The 16,889-nt window shown below is 54.0% G+C and overlaps 1 protein-coding gene across 3 annotated transcripts in view; it reads right to left on the bottom strand.

Moving 5' to 3' along the window:
* Myh11 (myosin heavy chain 11) overlaps window positions 1–16,889 on the bottom strand; it is a 65,561-nt gene that overhangs the window by 31,891 nt on the left and 16,781 nt on the right. For 2 of the 3 annotated variants that reach the window (XM_042698191.1, XM_042698192.1), the window contains exons 3-5: window positions 13,046–13,202; window positions 5,452–5,479; window positions 1,934–2,036 (exon numbers count right to left, since the gene is read on the bottom strand). In XM_042698191.1, coding sequence (XP_042554125.1) covers window positions 1,934–2,036; window positions 5,452–5,479; window positions 13,046–13,202 — 288 coding nt within the window. Of the gene's footprint in view, window positions 1–735; window positions 757–1,933; window positions 2,037–5,451; window positions 5,480–13,045; window positions 13,203–16,889 lie in introns of all 3 variants that reach the window. The other variant, XM_042698190.1, reaches the window with a different exon arrangement.

Here is a 16,889-nt window from a genome sequence, read left to right as displayed (position 1 = left end):
AATGCCTCTCCCCCCCGCTACACACACACCCCAATCCCCCGCTCTGGAACCAGGATGCTGGTGGGAGGGTGACAAGGCCCTCCGGGGAGGGGGGGGTCACCCATGGAGACCTCATATCACAGATGAGACCGTGGCCTGCAGCAGTGACTCAGCCACACGGTGGCTCCTCTGGCCCAGCGTCCACCCGAGACGCCCGGCCCCCCAAGCTTCTGCGTTAGACCGCAGGGCCTGGCCTGGCCCGGCCAGGGGCCTGGGGGCCTCACGAAGCCACCCAAGTCAGGGCATCGCCAGACTCTGGAGCCCTGGGCCAAGCATCGGCATGCAGAGGACACGCACGGACAGCACTGCACACGCATGCACAGGAACACACGTGCAGGGGGTGGGCGGAGCCATGCTGTCAATCAAGCCGGGGAGGCGGGGCCTAGCGCGCCTATACAAAACAAAACCACCTGCAAGGCTGTCAACCAGACACGGGAGGAACAGCTTCAGGGCCCTGCGCCTGGGGAGCAGGGGTGCGCTCGGGGGGAAGGAGTTTGGGGTCCAGTCTGAACTGGGGATCCTAAACGGGAGCGGGGGGGGGGTCCATGGGTGGCGGGTGGACCCCCACGTGGCGCCCTGGCGCTGGGTGGGACTGTGGGATCTGTACGGTCAGGGGCGCCCACGGGTGCAGCGAAGCATGCAGGTCCAACTCCACGCCGTGCCGCCCGTCACGCCACAGAACACGCCGTTACTCACGTAGGCAAAGGACGGGCCTTGCTGTGGTCACACCATTCGGTGAGGAACAAATGTCAGCGTTATTTCGGTCACATACGTCCGCCCGGGTCTGAGCTCACAAACACCCCCTCTCCCCGCCCCCCCCCCCCCCCGGCGGCCTGGGCGCCCCCAGATTGACAGCAGCCACTCCACACCGCATCCTGCCTCTCTGCCCGCCTTCCTTCCTGGCCTCCTTTCTCAGACACACTGGGAAGGTTTCCTGTAACTGCCACGGTGGATGTGTGCGTGAGGTACTGGGATTTGAACACAGGACCTCACACTTGCCAGGCAGGTGCTCGACCCCTTAGGCTATTTCCCCCCAACTCCTTACTGCTTTAGTTATTTCTCAGATAAGGTCTGACACTTGGACTCACTCGGGGCTGGCCTCGGATCACGATCCTCCTACCTCTGCCTCCCAGGTCGCTGGAATTACAGGCATGCACTACCACACCTGACCTGTGGTCAGGGAGAAACTATTTGGGAGCCCAGGTGACACTTGGGACAGATGACCCCTGGTTTTTACTCTGTAGGAACAGGCGGCCAGCAGGGTCTTTTCCCTGCTGCATCAAGTTCAAGGCCATCTCTCCCCTACACGCTGGCTAGGAACCAAGTGGCCAGAGATACTTGGCCGGGCCGGGCCGGGCCTTGCTTCCTGGGTTTGAGAAAGGAAAATCCTGATGCTGTGTCGGCCCCACGTCAGGTCTCCGGGAACCTCAGCCGCCCCGGCCGCCCTGCCACCACCCCACCTCTGCCAGATGGAGAAAGGCAGGTGTGTGTGTGGGAGGGGATCACCGCCACCGTCACGCGTGGCCTGTCACTCTGCCGTGGTTCTGTGCCTACGCCTTCCGCCGGAGGCACTGGCAGGGCCTGGGGTCCCTTTCGGCCACGTTCTCTGGTCAGCAGGACCCCGACGTGGTGGCGGGGGGGGCAGGGTTTCAGGGAGCCCTCGGGCGGCTCTGCGGGGGCTGGGTCTGCTCCAGGATGCCCTCGCACCCCCAAAGTGGCCCCCACGGGCTCCCTCCTGGAGGCCGGGTCTCCGAGGGCCGAGCTGCGCCCCCGTGTCTGTGGACACGCGTGGTCACCACACAGGACTGCCGCCCCTGGACATCCGGTCAGCACCACTGCCAGGCCGCACAGGACCCCGAGCCCCACGCCCCGGGCCCCCCAGTCCCCTGCTCACCGTGATGCTGGTGTCCTTCTTGCCCTTGTGAGACGAGGCCACCACTGCCAGGTACTGGATCACCTTCTTGGTGTTCTCCGTCTTGCCGGCTCCAGACTCACCTCTGGAAGACACGAGCGGCCTGGTGGCCAAGGGGAAAAGGGCCTGCCCAGGCCTCGGCCCTGCCCAGGGCACCGAGCGTGCAGGCTGACCACGGCCATCCCAGACACACCCCTGGGAAACTGAGGCCTGCAGAGGGCACGACTTGCCCTCTAACACCCCTGCTAACACCCAAGCAGGTGTGCAATACTCGCAAAAGATCAAACATCAGCAACAAAAAAATGCCCGGATCTTGGCTAGCAAGGGCTGAAGTGTGCTTGGAATTCAGTTGTTTGTGCCAGGGTCTGGCTGTGCTGGCCCAGGCTGCCCTGGAACTCCACGTCCTCCTGTCACGGCCTCCCTGAGTGCTAGGATTACAGGTGTATGCTACCACACCTGGCTGGAATCGTCTGATCAGCAGGGATGTTTTAAAGTTAAAAAGTCACTGGGCACGGTGGCTCACGCCTGTCATCCCAGCTACTCAGGAGGCTGAGATCTGAGGATCAAGGTTCAAAGACAGTTAGGGCAGGAAAGTCCTGTGAGACTCTTATCTCCAAGGAACCACCAGAAAACCAGCAGTGGCACTGTGGCTCAAGTGGTAGAACGCTCGCTTTGAGCAAAAGAGCTCAGGGATAGCGCCTGGGCCCAGAGTTCAAGCCCCACGACCACCCAAAAAAATGAAACCAAAATCCATCCAGACCATGAAGGAGATGTGGGTTTTCTGGGGCGGCTCTGGTGACCTGTTTGCAATGCGGGACCACCATGGAGGGGCCACTCCATCCAGGGGCTCCCCGATTTCCCCTGGCCCCAGCTTTCCCGCCCCTGTCTCCTCCTCCCACTGACTGCTTGTCCTGCTCTTGCCTAAACTCCCCCATGCTCTAAGCACACTGGAACATTCTAGGTCTTTTTCTAAGTCTGTGGAAGGTTGCACACCCCCTCCCCCGCTCCGCCCCAAGGTCGGCTCAAGATTCCCCTGTGCCGAACCAGGGCTCCCAGAACCAGTCCAGCCTCGATTCTTCTTCCTAATTAGGAAACGGAGAAGCTCGTTTCCTCTGCCAAGCTCCCCTTGATAACTTTGCTCATGTTGGGAAGAGAAGAAAGAAGAAAAGAAACACGTGTTCCCACTCGCAGGCCAGATCCACCCGGTCCCGCCTTCCTGGAAACCTCCATAGCTGCTCCCGAGCCCCCTCCCCGGAGGCGGGCCTGATGGGCTCCGTGTTAGGTCAGAAGCAAGTCCAACCCAGCGTGGGTAAGCCACTTGCCCTGGGTCACACAGCAAGGCAGGGACACACAAGGAGAACTCGGAGTCGGGTCCAATTCCAGGGCAAGAACTTCTAGGAATGGAACGTCTACCTGTGCCCGGCCCTGCTCGCAGGCAGCTCCCCAAGCTATATCCTAGCTAAGAACAAAATAGCTGATCATTCTCATCATCCACCAGGGGACACTGAGGCTTGGAGAGGCCAAAGTCGTTTCTCCAGGTCCCACAGTTGCCTCTGCTAAGCTACAGATTGGACGTAGGGAAAGAGCAAGATTTGAACTCAGGTCCTGCCACTGTCTCCTAATTCATTCTGATTCATAGCGTAAGGAGAAAGGCTGAGGGCCATTCCAGCTCTACTTCCATCAAAATACACCTCAAAATCCTCCCTGGCCTTCACAGGCGCTGGGAAAAATGTCAGCAAGGATCAACGAACTAAGCCACTCGGTCATGTACATTATAGTATGAACGAGCCGGGTTCTGATCAGAGAGGAAGGGAGGAGGGGAAGTTCTTATGGGAAGCCAAGCACATGGCTGGTCCTGAGACTGAGGCCTGAGACCGAGTCCGGAGCATTGGATTCTCACAGCAATGGCCACCATCTCCATGCTTCTCCCCACGGTCTCCTCCCTCCCTCTCCCCCCCCACCCCGCTTTGCCATGGTGAGGAGTGGGGTGCAAACTCTGGATCGCTGCTTCTCCCCAGTGGGTTACTTCCAAGTTTTTCTGATAAAAATAAACCACCCGGAGGCCTTGCCAAAGAAAACACCCCATGCGCCAGGCCGGGGGTGTCGGAGCCGGGCAGAGACAGGCTTATCTGCTATTCTGACCCTGGAATCCTGGGGTGCAGATGTGGCCCAGGTCAGAGCCCCTAGTTCCATCCTTGGGAACTTGGTGCTCAGCTCTGGCCCCCTGGGGAGACCCCAAGTGGCCAGATGTGGACTCTCCGCCTTGTCCTGACCCTCAGCCCAGCCCAATGGCAGGCCGGCTGGCCGGCTGGAACCATGGATGAACACAAATGAATTGGTAGGTGGGTGAATTGAGGGACAGAAGGATGGACAGATGGATGAGTGGGAGGTAGGATGAAGAGGGAGGGATGGAAGGATGGACTGGTAGATAAGAAGATGGACAAATGGATAGAGGTCTTGGTGATGGATGGGAGATAGATGGATGGATAGATGGATGGATTGGATTGGATGGGTGGATTGGATTGGGGATGGATGGACTGGATTGGATGATGGATGGATGGATGGATTGGATTGGATGATGGATGGATTGGATTGGATGGATGGATTGGATTGAGGATGGATGGACTGGATTGGATGATGGATGGATGGATTGGATGATGGATGGATGGATTGGATTGGATTGGATGGGTGGATTGGATTGGGGATGGATGGACTGGATTGGATGATGGATGGATGGATGGATAGATTGGATTGGATGATGGATGGATGGATTGGATTGAGGATGGATGGACTGGATTGGATGATGGATGGATGGATGGATGGATGGATTGGATTGAGGATGGATGGACTGGATTGGATGATGGATGGATGGGTGGGTAGGTAGGTGGATTGATTTGATGGTGGATGAATAGATGGATAGATGACTTAAAGAATGGATGAATGGATAGACAGAAGAAGAGGCAGACCAATGGATAGATGGAAGGATGGGTGGATAAATGGAAGGATGGGTGAAGTATGGGTGAGCGTATGGAAGGATGGATGGTGGATGGGTAGATGGATGGACTGGATTGGATGATGGATGGATGGATGGATGGATGGATTGGATTGAGGATGGATGGACTGGATTGGATGATGGATGGATGGGTGGGTAGGTAGGTGGATTGATTTGATGGTGGATGAATAGATGGATAGATGACTTAAAGAATGGATGAATGGATAGACAGAAGAAGAGGCAGACCAATGGATAGATGGAAGGATGGGTGGATAAATGGAAGGATGGGTGAAGTATGGGTGAGCGTATGGAAGGATGGATGGTGGATGGGTAGATGGGCGTGGCTGGTGTTTAGGTTTGTCTGCCTGTGTGAGATCATCATGGCTCCTGGTGTTTGATGAGCATCTACTCTGCGCTGGGAAGGAGGACGGACCCTTAGAGCAGTGAACACATCCGAGATCCCATGGGCTCCGACTCCCGTAGAACCAAGTGCAGCAGCTCCACTTACGTGCACAGAATGGACTGGTCCTCGCGGTCTGTGGACAGAAGGAGAGAGAACGCAGCTCTGAGCTGAGAGGCTGGACTTGCTTCTCCTGGGGGCTCCCATTTGGAAGCACCCACACTCTGGCGCCACTGGTGTGGCTGGAGGAACATCTGGTCTCAGCACCCAGGCCCCAAGGGCAGACCTGGGGTCTAGCCTAAAGCTTAAGCTCAATCAGGAGGGAGCCAGGCAGACAGAGCCCTGGGCCTCAGGCCTGGCTCTCAGTCCCAGGGTCCTCAGGAGAAAGCAACGTGGACACCTGTGGACAGGCAGGGAGAGGCTTGGCCAAGGGAGCTCATACCCTGTGCCTGAAAATGGCAGAGAAAAATGTCCTGAGCTACCTACTTTTAGTTTTGTCAATCGTGGGGCTTGAACTCTGGGCCTGGGCGCTGTCCCTGAGTTCTTCAGCTCAAGGCGAGCGCTCTACCACTTGAGCCACAGCACCACTTCAGGTTTTCTGGTGGTTCATTGGAGATAAGAGTCTCATGGATTTTCCTGCCCAGGCTGGCTTTGAACCGTGATCCTCAGATCTCAGTCTCCTGAGTAGCTAGGATGATAGGCGTGAGCCACTGGCACCCAGCATATTCAATTTCTTTTTTTAAAAAAATTCATATTCAATTTCTTAATGAATATTTAGTTTACATTCTTTTCATATAGATACGTGAACCTTGAAAACATTATCTAAGGGTCACAGTTCAAAGCCAGCTGGGGAAGAAAAGTCCACGAGACTCTTACCACAAATTAATCAACCAAAAAAGTTAGAAGTGGTACTGTGGTTCAAGTGGCAGAGTGCTAGCCTTGAGCACAGAAGCCGGGGACAGCACCCAGGCCCTGAGTTCAAGCCTCAGGACTGGCAAACATGCACGTGTGCGCGCATGCATACAGGCACACACACACACTCACAAGGCTGCATCTCATGTTTCCATTTACAGGAACTGTCTAGAATACTGAAGTCTATAGAGACAGAAACTAGACTCCTGATTATGAATGAGAACTACACTTCTCTGAGGGTGATGAAAATATCCCTTTAAAGCCCAGGACAGGCATGAAGCTCAGTGGTACAGAGCCTGCCCAAGATGCACCAGGCCCCGGCGTCAATCCCATAGCTCCACACACGCACAGATGCACACATGCACACACAGGCATGTAGATGCACACATGATGCACATACACAGGTGTGCACATGAGGTGCACAGATGCACACTGCACACATGTATGTAGATGCACATATGCACACACACACATATGTATATGTATGCATGCATGCATACACACACCTCTATGCACGGAAACCACCTCCCCAAGGTCATGGTGTTAGGAGATGGCCTTTTGCCACAGAAGGATTCCATGGATAGTGCCATCTTTGCACCAGGCCCTCACCAGCCAGGACATGATCTGCCCCCTTGACCTTGGACTTCCATCCTCCAGATCTGTGTGCAATAACCTTCTAGGTTTCTGAGCCAGCCTGCCTGGGGCATTTGGTTCTAGCAGCAGCCTGAATAAAGCGTGGAGGCCTGCTGGTCCTTAGCTTTTCAAGGACTCCGTTTCTCTAGTAGAGCCCTCGTGCCCCACAGCCCGAGAGGGGAGAGAAAAGGCCCACAGGGCGGGCGGTGGTGTCCCTCGGTTTGGCTCTCACGGGGTGGAGGAGCCTCAGTTTCTCCCATCTGTGAAGCGGGGAGGCTGGTGGCCTCCTGCAGGGCGCTGGGGCTGCAGGCCCTGGGGACGGCTTTTCCCTGCCTCTGCCTCGTTTGTGTCAAGCAGGCTGCCAGCCAGCCAGCGACAGGAAACCTAGACAGCCCGGAAAAAGGCTCCGGATCACGCCACTACCCGGGCTTATCTTCAACACGGAGCCCAGGGCACCTGTTTCCTTGTCTGCCGCCAGCCGCCAGTTGGTAGCAATGGGGGGAGACGGGGCGCGCGTGGGCCGGGCCGGCGCGGCGGGCGCCTGCAGCTCATCTGCGGCTCACGCGCCTTCCACACATATCACTCAGCAACCATCACCTCCCAACCCGGGCCTTTCAACACCCACGGATGTCAGAGCCAATGGGCTTCCGGGGGGCCCAGCCTGCACCTCACTCCCACTGGTGGGAAGGACAAGACGTGGGCACCGGCAACACCGAGTTCAAATCCAGCTCGTTGACCTGTAGCCCCGTCCTTCTGTTTATGTGGGCCTCAGTTTCCCCCGGTGTAAAGGGGGACTCATCACAGTCTCTGCCCAGCGAGCACGCCTGCGCACTTGGAATTGTACCACTAGCTGTTGGGTAAGAGCCACCGAGGAAAACACCAGGAGAAAAATGAAATCTGGGTTGGCCTGCCGCACTTTAGAGCTGGACGTGGTGCCGCTATGCCGGGTGTGGCGGTCCAGGCCTATCATCCCAGCTGCAGGGGGGAAGATTATAGTCCACGCCCTGCAAGACCCTGACTGGAAAAACAAAAAACCCAAACACCACCACCCAAACCATAAAGCAAGAAGGGCGGGAACCGCTCCGCACAGCACTGCTATAACAGTTACAGGGGCTGGGAAGGTGGCTCAGTGGTAGAGCGCTTGCCTTGCATGCATGAGGCCCTGGGTTCGATTCCTCAGCACCACATAAGCAAAAAGAGAAAAGCTGGAAGTGGTGCTGTGGCTCAAGTGGTAGAGCGCTAGCCTTGAGCTGAAGAGCTGAGGGACAGCGTCCAGGCCCAGAGTTCAGGCCCCACGACCAATGATGATAATGATGATGATGATGATGATGATAATAATAATAATAATAATTACAGATTCAGTTCGAGAGCCCCATTGTGGGGGTAAGGACTTCTGCTACAAGGGAGCAGAAGAAAATGATGAAGGAAATACTTTCCCCAAATTTCCCCAAACTTCATGATGAAGAAGGCATTATGTCTAACATATCGAAGGTTCACTAAGTCTCCAGAACAATGCGGGAAACAGCCCTGGGGTAAGTCCCAGCACTATAGCCAGGAAAATAAAGATGAGTCTAGCCAAGCACCAGTGCTCACTTCTGTAATCTCAACCACTCAGGAGGCTGAGATCTAGAGACATGTGATCCCAGCCCAGACAGGAAAGTCATTTAGAAAGTCGCTATTAGCAATGAAGAACATAGGAAGTAGGTTTGGGGGGCAGGGAGGTTATTGCTAACTTGAGAAAATAGTAAGTCACACAGGCAAAGAAAAAGTAATCACAAGACAGCACAGAGATAAGCACTGAGGAACATGGATACCAGCCGTAATCATCTAAGCTCCTACGAATACTCAGAATAAAGCTTTATTAAATTCACGGAGCTAAAGTATTGGAAATCTGTGAGATCAGGTGATATAGGCAGAAGGAAGGGATGAATGAGCTCAAACCCTATCTTCCACAGATAAAAGTTAAGAGGTGTAGCACCAGTGGCTCACACCTGTAATCTCAGTTACTCAGAAGGCTGAGATCTGAGGATCGAAGTTCAAAGCCAGTCCGGGCAGGAAAGACTGTGAGACTCCTATCTCCAATAAACCACCAGAAAACTGGAAGTGGCGCTGTGGCTCAAGTGGTAGAGCGCTCGCCTTGATCTGAAGAGGGCAGGGAACAGTGCCCAGGCCCACGACAAAATAAAGTTAACAGGTGAAGCCTAGAGCTGGAAATATTTTTAGTTATCAGCAATATATAATCAAGCTTTATCAAGGGGCTGGGAAAGTGCCACGCCTACTCCAGTGGAGTCTGCTTAGCATGGGAAACCAGCTTTCAGACCTGAGAATGGGGCTTTACAGAGACCTATCTCCTTGTATTGGGACTTCACCGAAGTCTACCTCGGAGAATGGGGCTTCAAAGAGGCCTACCTCCTGGAAAGGCTGGCAAGCCCCTGGGAAAGATGTGTTTCTGTTCCTGTTTTTCTTTTCTTCACTGTATAGGAGTGCCTATTAATCTCTTACTGTTCCTGCTGCTCATTGTACTTACTCATGCTCAACGTTCCCTTATTCAAAGCTCTTTCTTAAGAGTGTTGACGACTCCAATATCTGATGAGTGTCTTAAGAATATGACTAACTCACCAGAGTTAAGTGCTACCCTGAAAGCCCCTCTTGTGGAGGCTGGTAGACAAGTCATAAGTAAATATAAAAGTATTGGGGGTTTCACGAAGTCACTTCAGCAGAAGGAATTGTCTGTAAGAGATTTACAAGAAGCTGTAGGCTCGGCTAGAACAGAAAGAATGTATGGCAATTGCTGAGATAACTACTTAGGAGAAAGAACTTCCTGTTACTCTCTTTTATTTACTAAGAGACTTGCTGATCTAGGCCGTCGTGGTGCTTACTATTAAAGAAGGAACAGGAAAGATCTTATGGGACAGTTAAGGCCTCTATAGAAATAAGGTAATGGTTAGATGGTGACAAACATTGAAACCCATTATATTTCTTAGAGATAAGCCGGAAACAAGTGCCTATCAGGCGACCAGCTGGTGACCACCCAAGAATGAAGCCCTGCAGCAAGATTGTGTAACCTTTTGCCCTTTCTCATGGAGACTTTTGCTATAAAAGCTTGTCATCCTCTGCATTAAATCGCACTCAGCATCCACTCCTCTTGTGTGTGAGTTGTCTGTTTGCCATCTCCCCACCTGTTCCAGTTCCTCCCCTAGGTATCCTCCGTCATCCCGACAGAGCCAGTCCGCGGCAGGAAAGTGGCTCAGTGGTAGAGTGCATGCGTTGCAAGCATGAGGCCCTGGGTTCGATTCCTCAGGACCACATAAACAGAAAAAGCCAGAAGTGGCACTGTGGCTCCAGTGATAGAGCACTAGCCTTGAGCTGAAGAGTTGTGCCTGGATGTGCCAGTTCCAGAGAAAGTATTGGGGAGAAAATAAGATATCTAAGTTTTGTTTTGTTTCTTTTTGTCAGTTGTAGGGCTTGAACTCAGGACCTGGGCACTATCCCTGAGCTCTTCAGCTCAAGGCTAGAGCTCTACCACTTGAGCCACAGCGCCACTTCTGGTTTTCTGGTGGTTTGTTAGAGATAAGAATCTCCCCGACTTTCCTGCCCAGGCTGGCTATGAACTGAGATCCTCAGAGCTGAGCCTCCTGAGTGGCTAGGATGACAGGCGTGAGCCACCGGTGCCCAGTGGTAATACACTATTGTTCAAGACACTTCCGTGAGTGCAACGCATACCAAATAACAAAACACCATAGCCGCATGATACCCAGCTTCCTAAAGAGCTCACGAATAACCTCCTAAATAGTCCTTCATCTAGGGCAGCCATGGAGACCACAAAGGGACAGCAGGGCCCCAGGGCATCTCAATGGGAGGCCCAGCAAAGGGCCACCTGCTGGTCTTTCGAGGGATTGCAGGCCATGTCTGGAATTGGGATCACAGACACTTGGGGTCCTTCTGGCTGCGCCCCTCTATGCTGGCACATGGGGCTTCCCACCCACAGAGCTCCTGCAGTTCCCAGCTCGGACCTGGGACCCCTGGTGTCGGCTGTCCTGCAGTTACTTGTGGGCCCAGGGCCGGTGTGTTATGGGAGGAGCATTCTTGGAGCCAGAAATGAATCAGAGCACCCAGTTTTTCAGATCTGGGAATCTTTACACAGACTTCCCGAGGCCCTGGGGGGCGGGGGGCGGGGGGGGGCCGGGGGGCTGCCACCTAGATTTACACACTGATTTTTCTTGCATCAGAACGCATCGTAGGCGCATGGTCTGAGAGTCACTGTGTGCACAGTTTCCAATAATTTTGTGCAAGAAAAAAAAATCTTGCTTCAGGGTGTGGAAATTCCCAACTGTGGCACCGAAAAGGTTCAGAGCATTTGGGGTTTTTTTTTTTTTTTGGAAGGGGGGCGGTCAGTTGGGGGCTTGAGCTCAGGACCTGGGCGCTGTCCCTGAGCTTTTTTGCTTAAGGCGAGCACTCTACCACTTTGAGCCGCAGCACCACTTCTGGTTTTCTGGTGGTTCATTGGAGACAAGAATCTCGTGGACTTTCCTGCCAGGGCTGGCTTCGAACCAGGATTTTCAGATCCAGCCTCCTCAGCAGCTGGGATGACAGGCGTGAGCCACCGGAGCCTGGTGCATTTGGGATTTGGGGATGAATTGTTTGCTGGTAAGTACCTGGCACTCACACCTGCCACTAAGCACTGCCGATGTAATACTTCATGTGATCCTCATAGATGCCCTGAGAGCCAGGCTGCTCTCTTCCCCAGAGGCAGCAATGGGTACAGAGAGGTTCAATGGCTCATCTAAGGCCACACAGCACCATGAGTGGCAGAACTAGGATTTGAACACAGGACGCCCTGTTCTAGAATCAATGTCCTGAGCTAATGCAGTCACTGCTAGACTGTACTATCTCTGTAGAGGGGGAGAAGCTTCTAAGAAAAACATGGAGGAGACTGTGTGAGGATGTCACTTGTATCAAGTTCAGCAACAAGCTAGACTGATGGCATAGGAATCACCAGACCTGGGCAAGAGGGGGCAATTTGAAGAGGGAACTTTCTAGAAACATGTCACATCTTGGTCTATAACTATGACACATAAAAATCAGTTTTAAGCTGGGTACTTCAAATTGGCACGTTTTACCCATCCACTGAGTTTATAGCAGAAAATCCATTCCATTCTTTTTTTCTGAGACAGAGACTCAAGCTGACCTCCAACTGGAGATCCTCCTGTAATCCCAAGGGCTGGGATTACAGGTATACCCCACCATGCCCAACTTTTAAAATACTACACAACACTTCTTCCAACCTATAGGTGCAAGGTAGGTTTGAAAAACTTAAATCACTTTCCCCTTTGGACTTGGGTTCCATCCCCGAGATATCTCAATATACTCCAATGTTCTAAAAATCAAAACGTAATTTGAAATCTGAAACACATCCAGCCATGTTATGCTTAAGTATGACAACCCTCAAGCTGTCATACCTGGGCGTGAAGGTAACACGTAAAAAGCTTCAGGCTAACAGGGCGCTGGTGGCTCACGCCTGGAATCCTAGCTCCTCAGGAGACTGAGAGGATCACGGCTCGAAGCTAGCCCAGGCAAGAAAGTCTGTGAGACTCTTGTCTCTAATGAGCTACCACAAAGCCAGAAGTGGATCAGTGGCACAAGAGGTAGAGCTCCAGCCTTGAGCAAAAAAAAGCTCAGGGACAGCATTTCTAAGCCCCATGACCGACAAAAAAAAAAAGAAAAACCAACAAAATATTAAATGAAAGGTCTTCAAGCGGGCATGAAGAATAATCTTTGTGCAGATGAGGACACTCAGGCTGGAGAGGGACAGACAGGCGTCCACGCTCCGGAGGGAGTTTGAGACAGATGCCAACGTGGCTCCTGAAACCCTTCTCCCTCCCTCTTCTTCCCTGGGCAGCTGGCATGGCTGGGGGGAGGGCAGGCAGGGAGGAGGGCAGGCGGGGGGGGGGGCAGCTGAGCTTTGCCCGTATTTGCCCAGGCAGCCTCTCCCCCTCCCCCTCCCCTCTCCCTCCAGCTGCCCACAGACGCTGGCTTTGCTTTTCTTCCTTTTTCAGTCACAGCCCTGGGTCCCCGGCACCACTTGCCAAGCTGGCATTCCTGGCAGGGATTCAGGGAGGTCGCTTGGGACGCGGCGGGTGGCAGCGGCCGGGCCTACCTTGCAGCATGCTCCTGTAGGCCGTGTCAGCGATGGCATAGATGTGGGGGGGCATCTCGTGCCGCTTCTTGCCCTTGTACATGTCCACGATCTTCTCCGAGTAGATGGGTAGCTGCTTGTAGGGGTTCACCACCACGCAGAACAGCCCCGAGTACGTCTAAGGACACAGGAGGAAGGACAGTCAGATGGAAGGACACATGGACGGACAGGATCTGCCAGGTCCTGGCGGAGGCGGGGCCTAGGCTTGGGAAATGGGGGAGGGGTCCCCTGGATGTCTGAGCCATCTTTGATTTCCTAATGGCATAATTTTTTGATGGTCCTTCAAATCTCAGCCCCTGCATCTCAATGGCCACCGCTGCTGTCCTAGCACCAGTGCAGAACCACCCCAGGGAGGCCACCGGCCTCCCACATGTGTCTGACAGGAGGGGAAACTGAGGTATGCGGAGGGTGTGGCCACAGTAAAAGTGAACCCTGGGAGTGGTTCTCCCGACTTCCTGCTTGTGTGTGGCCACCAACAGAGCCCATGGTCTTCCATAAACGCATACCACCTCCCCACGGGCAGCCTGGACAGAGGGCCGGGGTGACGACCTCGGAACAGGGGTACACTGGGGAAAAGTCCACAGAGACAGAAAGTATGCCTGTCACTCCCATGGCTAAGAGAGAGGAGCAGCCATTAGTGGGCTTGGAGGTTGTGAAAATGTCCTGGGGCCAGTGTGTGGCTGGGGTTCACTAGGCCTGGGCTCCAGGCTGACACCGCAAACAAGAACTTCCATGGCTGATGGATGGGTGAGATTCTGCTCATTCTGAAAAGGGCGTGGAGCATGGCGCAGGGGAGGACAGGGGCCCGCCCGCCCTCCCTCCCTTTCTCCAGTGCCTCAGTGAGACCTCCAGGCCCAACGGCATCCACATGGGGAGCACTGGATGGTGGAGGCCCAGGGCAGAGGCCAGGCTAGGGACAGAGCTCACCGTGTCACAGCCACAGCCAATCAAACAACAGAGCTGAGATGAGGTGGCCAGCAAAACCCCACAGCACTCATTCATTCACTGGTTCATTGACTCATTTACCCACTCATCACTCATTCATTCATTCATTTGCTCATCTACTCATGCAGTCAGCCTGTGTGTCCTAGACTCGTGTCAGGTCACAGAACGGGATTTGTGTGGGTCGTCTGACTTCTGAGCTGAGGCTGAGGATTAGAGGCTGGGAAGTCCCAGGGCTCAGTCTGCCCAGGGCGGATGGATGGTGAGTGGTGGGCGGCGGGATGCAGAGGGAAAAGTGGCAGAGGATGGCTGCGAGGTGCGGGAGGATCGTCAGGTGGGCAGTGAATGGGCTCACATGAAACCTGTTTGAACAACCCTCCCTCACCCACTGAGCAGCTACTAATACCAGGTCTGGGGCAGAAACTGCAAGCAAATTAATCTTGGGCAGCCATGGCTCTCCAAGCATTTCTAGCTCACGGGCCAGGTGTGGCGGTGCACATGTCAGCCCAGCTCCTTGAAAAGCCGGGGTGGGAGAATCTGTCTGGGGCCAGCCTGGGAGAGATAACAAGAGACTATCTCTGAAAAATGAAAAGAGGGAAAGGTCCCGGGGGGGGGGGGGGGGGGGGGGCTCATGAGCCCCGCTCTCTCCTCCAGGCTTCCGTAGTGCTTTTCACAGTCTTTCTGCCTGTGAAAAGCACATAGTAGGAGTTCAAGGGGCCAGTTGTGAGCAGTGACAGCAGGGGGAGGCGGGGCTTGTGGAGAAGTAGAGACGACACAGGCTGCTGGTGGCCTGGGCTGGGGACAGACACCTCACCACCTGCCAGCCCCTACTGACAGGTTAGAATGGCCGGGGCGTGGCTAATAAGCTGGGTTAGCCTGAGTGGGGGCGTGGCTAATAAGCTGGGTTAGCCTGAGTGGGGGCGTGGCTAATAAGCTGGGTTAGCCTGAGTGGGGGCGTGGCTAACAAGGCTCAGTTAGGCTCAGTGGGGCGTGGCTAATAAGCTGGGTTAGCCTGAGTGGGGGCGTGGCTAACAAGCTGGGTTATAATAGGCGGAGGGCGGGGCTAGCAAAGTAGGTTAGCGTGGGGGCGTGGCTAACCGCCTGTTTAAGGGTGGGCGGGGCTTCCTGGCCCCGCCCCCGTGCTGCTGCTGCTGCTGCTCCTCCTGCTCCTGCTCCGGGAGGCCCTGTCTGTCTATGAAGGGGAGAATCTGAGCAGAAAGGTTGGAGGCAGGGGCAGCCGTGGCATCACGAGGCAGAGAGCATTCCCATCTGGTCCATCCAGAGGCGATCAGCGGGAATTTGAGGCTTGTTTTTGTTTCTTAATCTCTTTCAGATGACACCCTGGATTGGGGGGTGGGGGGAATCTTTCTGCTTTCTAGTTTGGACTCAAAGATCATGAGGGAGGATGGAGGAGACACACAGGCCTGCCCTCCACTGCCCGGGATGGGGGGACACTCTCAGATGGAACACTGGACCCCAAGGACCCCAAGGAGACCTCCCTCCCCTACACACCCCGCTCCTTCCAGAGGGGCCCTTGGGAAAGCCCACCTGCCAACCTAGGAAGATAACATTTCCACACAAAAATGCCACACACGCACGCGCGCGGAACTTCCCTCAGAGAGGGAAAGATGGGCTTTCCTGTTCCAGGCCTCGTAAGCTGGCCTAGAAATGGAGCAAGCTACTCAAGTGAGAGCACCTGCATTCAATGACAGGCCACAGGCTGGGCATGGCAGCGCATGCTTATAATCCCAGCCATGCAGGAGGCACAGGGAGGATGGAGAACCCAGGTCTACCTTCTCCAAAATAATAATAATGAAGCAAAAAAGGACCGGGGGTGTGGCTCAAGTGGAAGAGCACCTGCCTAGCAAGTGCGAGACTCTGAGTTCAAACCTCAGTACCACCAAAATAACAATCATAACCAATGAAGAGTGCATAGGTCCAACACCTAGACACATCACATGATACATTCATAGGCCTTCGGAGGTAGCTGGGGGGCGGGGGAGCTCTAGCAAGCACTCTAGCACTTGAACCCTGTCCCCAGCCCTTTTGTTTTTAGTTTGTTTTCATAGGATCTTGCACTAACTTGGCCTGGTCTGGCCTCAGACTCTGATCTTCCTGCTTCCACTTCCTGAGTAGCTGGGATTACAGGCATGTGCCACCGTGTCTGGCTTGATGGTGATTTGTTTGTAAAAAGAAAAATCTCACTCTGTGAGATTTGTGTCTTTTCTACAGGGAAGGAAATGATGTTTCAAAGAAATTAGGTAACTGGTAAGGAAAGCTGGGTGCTGGTGGCTCACACCTGTCATCCTAGCTACTCAGGATGCTGCAATCTGAGGATCAGGGTTCAAAGCCAGCCCAGGCAGGATTGTCCATGAGACACTTATCTCCAATTAACGATTAAAAAGCCAGAAGTGGAGCTGCGGCTCTAGTAGCAGAGCACTAGCCTTGAGCAAAAAAGCACAAGGCCCTAAGTTCAAGCCCCAGGGCTGGCATAACAAGGAAGTAATAAATAGGTAAGGAAGTCTATCTCTGTCCCTTTTCTTCTGAGGTTTGGCTCCAACCCCATATGGAACCTGTGTCCCCTGTCACCAGTCCCTTGTATAGTCCAGTCCCTCCAGGTTAAGAATGTTCTAGATTTACACTACCCAATGCTGTATCCACCAAAACTCAGTGCCCGTTGAGTGCTTGATCTGGGGCCAAGATACCACTGGAGAGATGAAGTTTTAAATAATAATACTTAAAACATTTTCTATCGCGGGGTGTCGGTGGCTCACGCCTAGCTACTCAGGAGGCTGAGATCTGAGGATCATCCTTCAAAGCCAGCCCGGGGCAAGGAGCCTCCTATCTCCAATGAACCACCAGA

Source organism: Dipodomys spectabilis, unplaced genomic scaffold (genome assembly GCF_019054845.1).
Source record: "Dipodomys spectabilis isolate Male_0828 unplaced genomic scaffold, ASM1905484v1 ptg000231l, whole genome shotgun sequence".
NCBI classification, from domain to species: Eukaryota; Metazoa; Chordata; class Mammalia; order Rodentia; family Heteromyidae; genus Dipodomys; species Dipodomys spectabilis.
The sequence above is the reverse complement of the archived record's forward strand: the minus strand, read 5'-3'. Positions and strand labels throughout refer to the sequence as shown.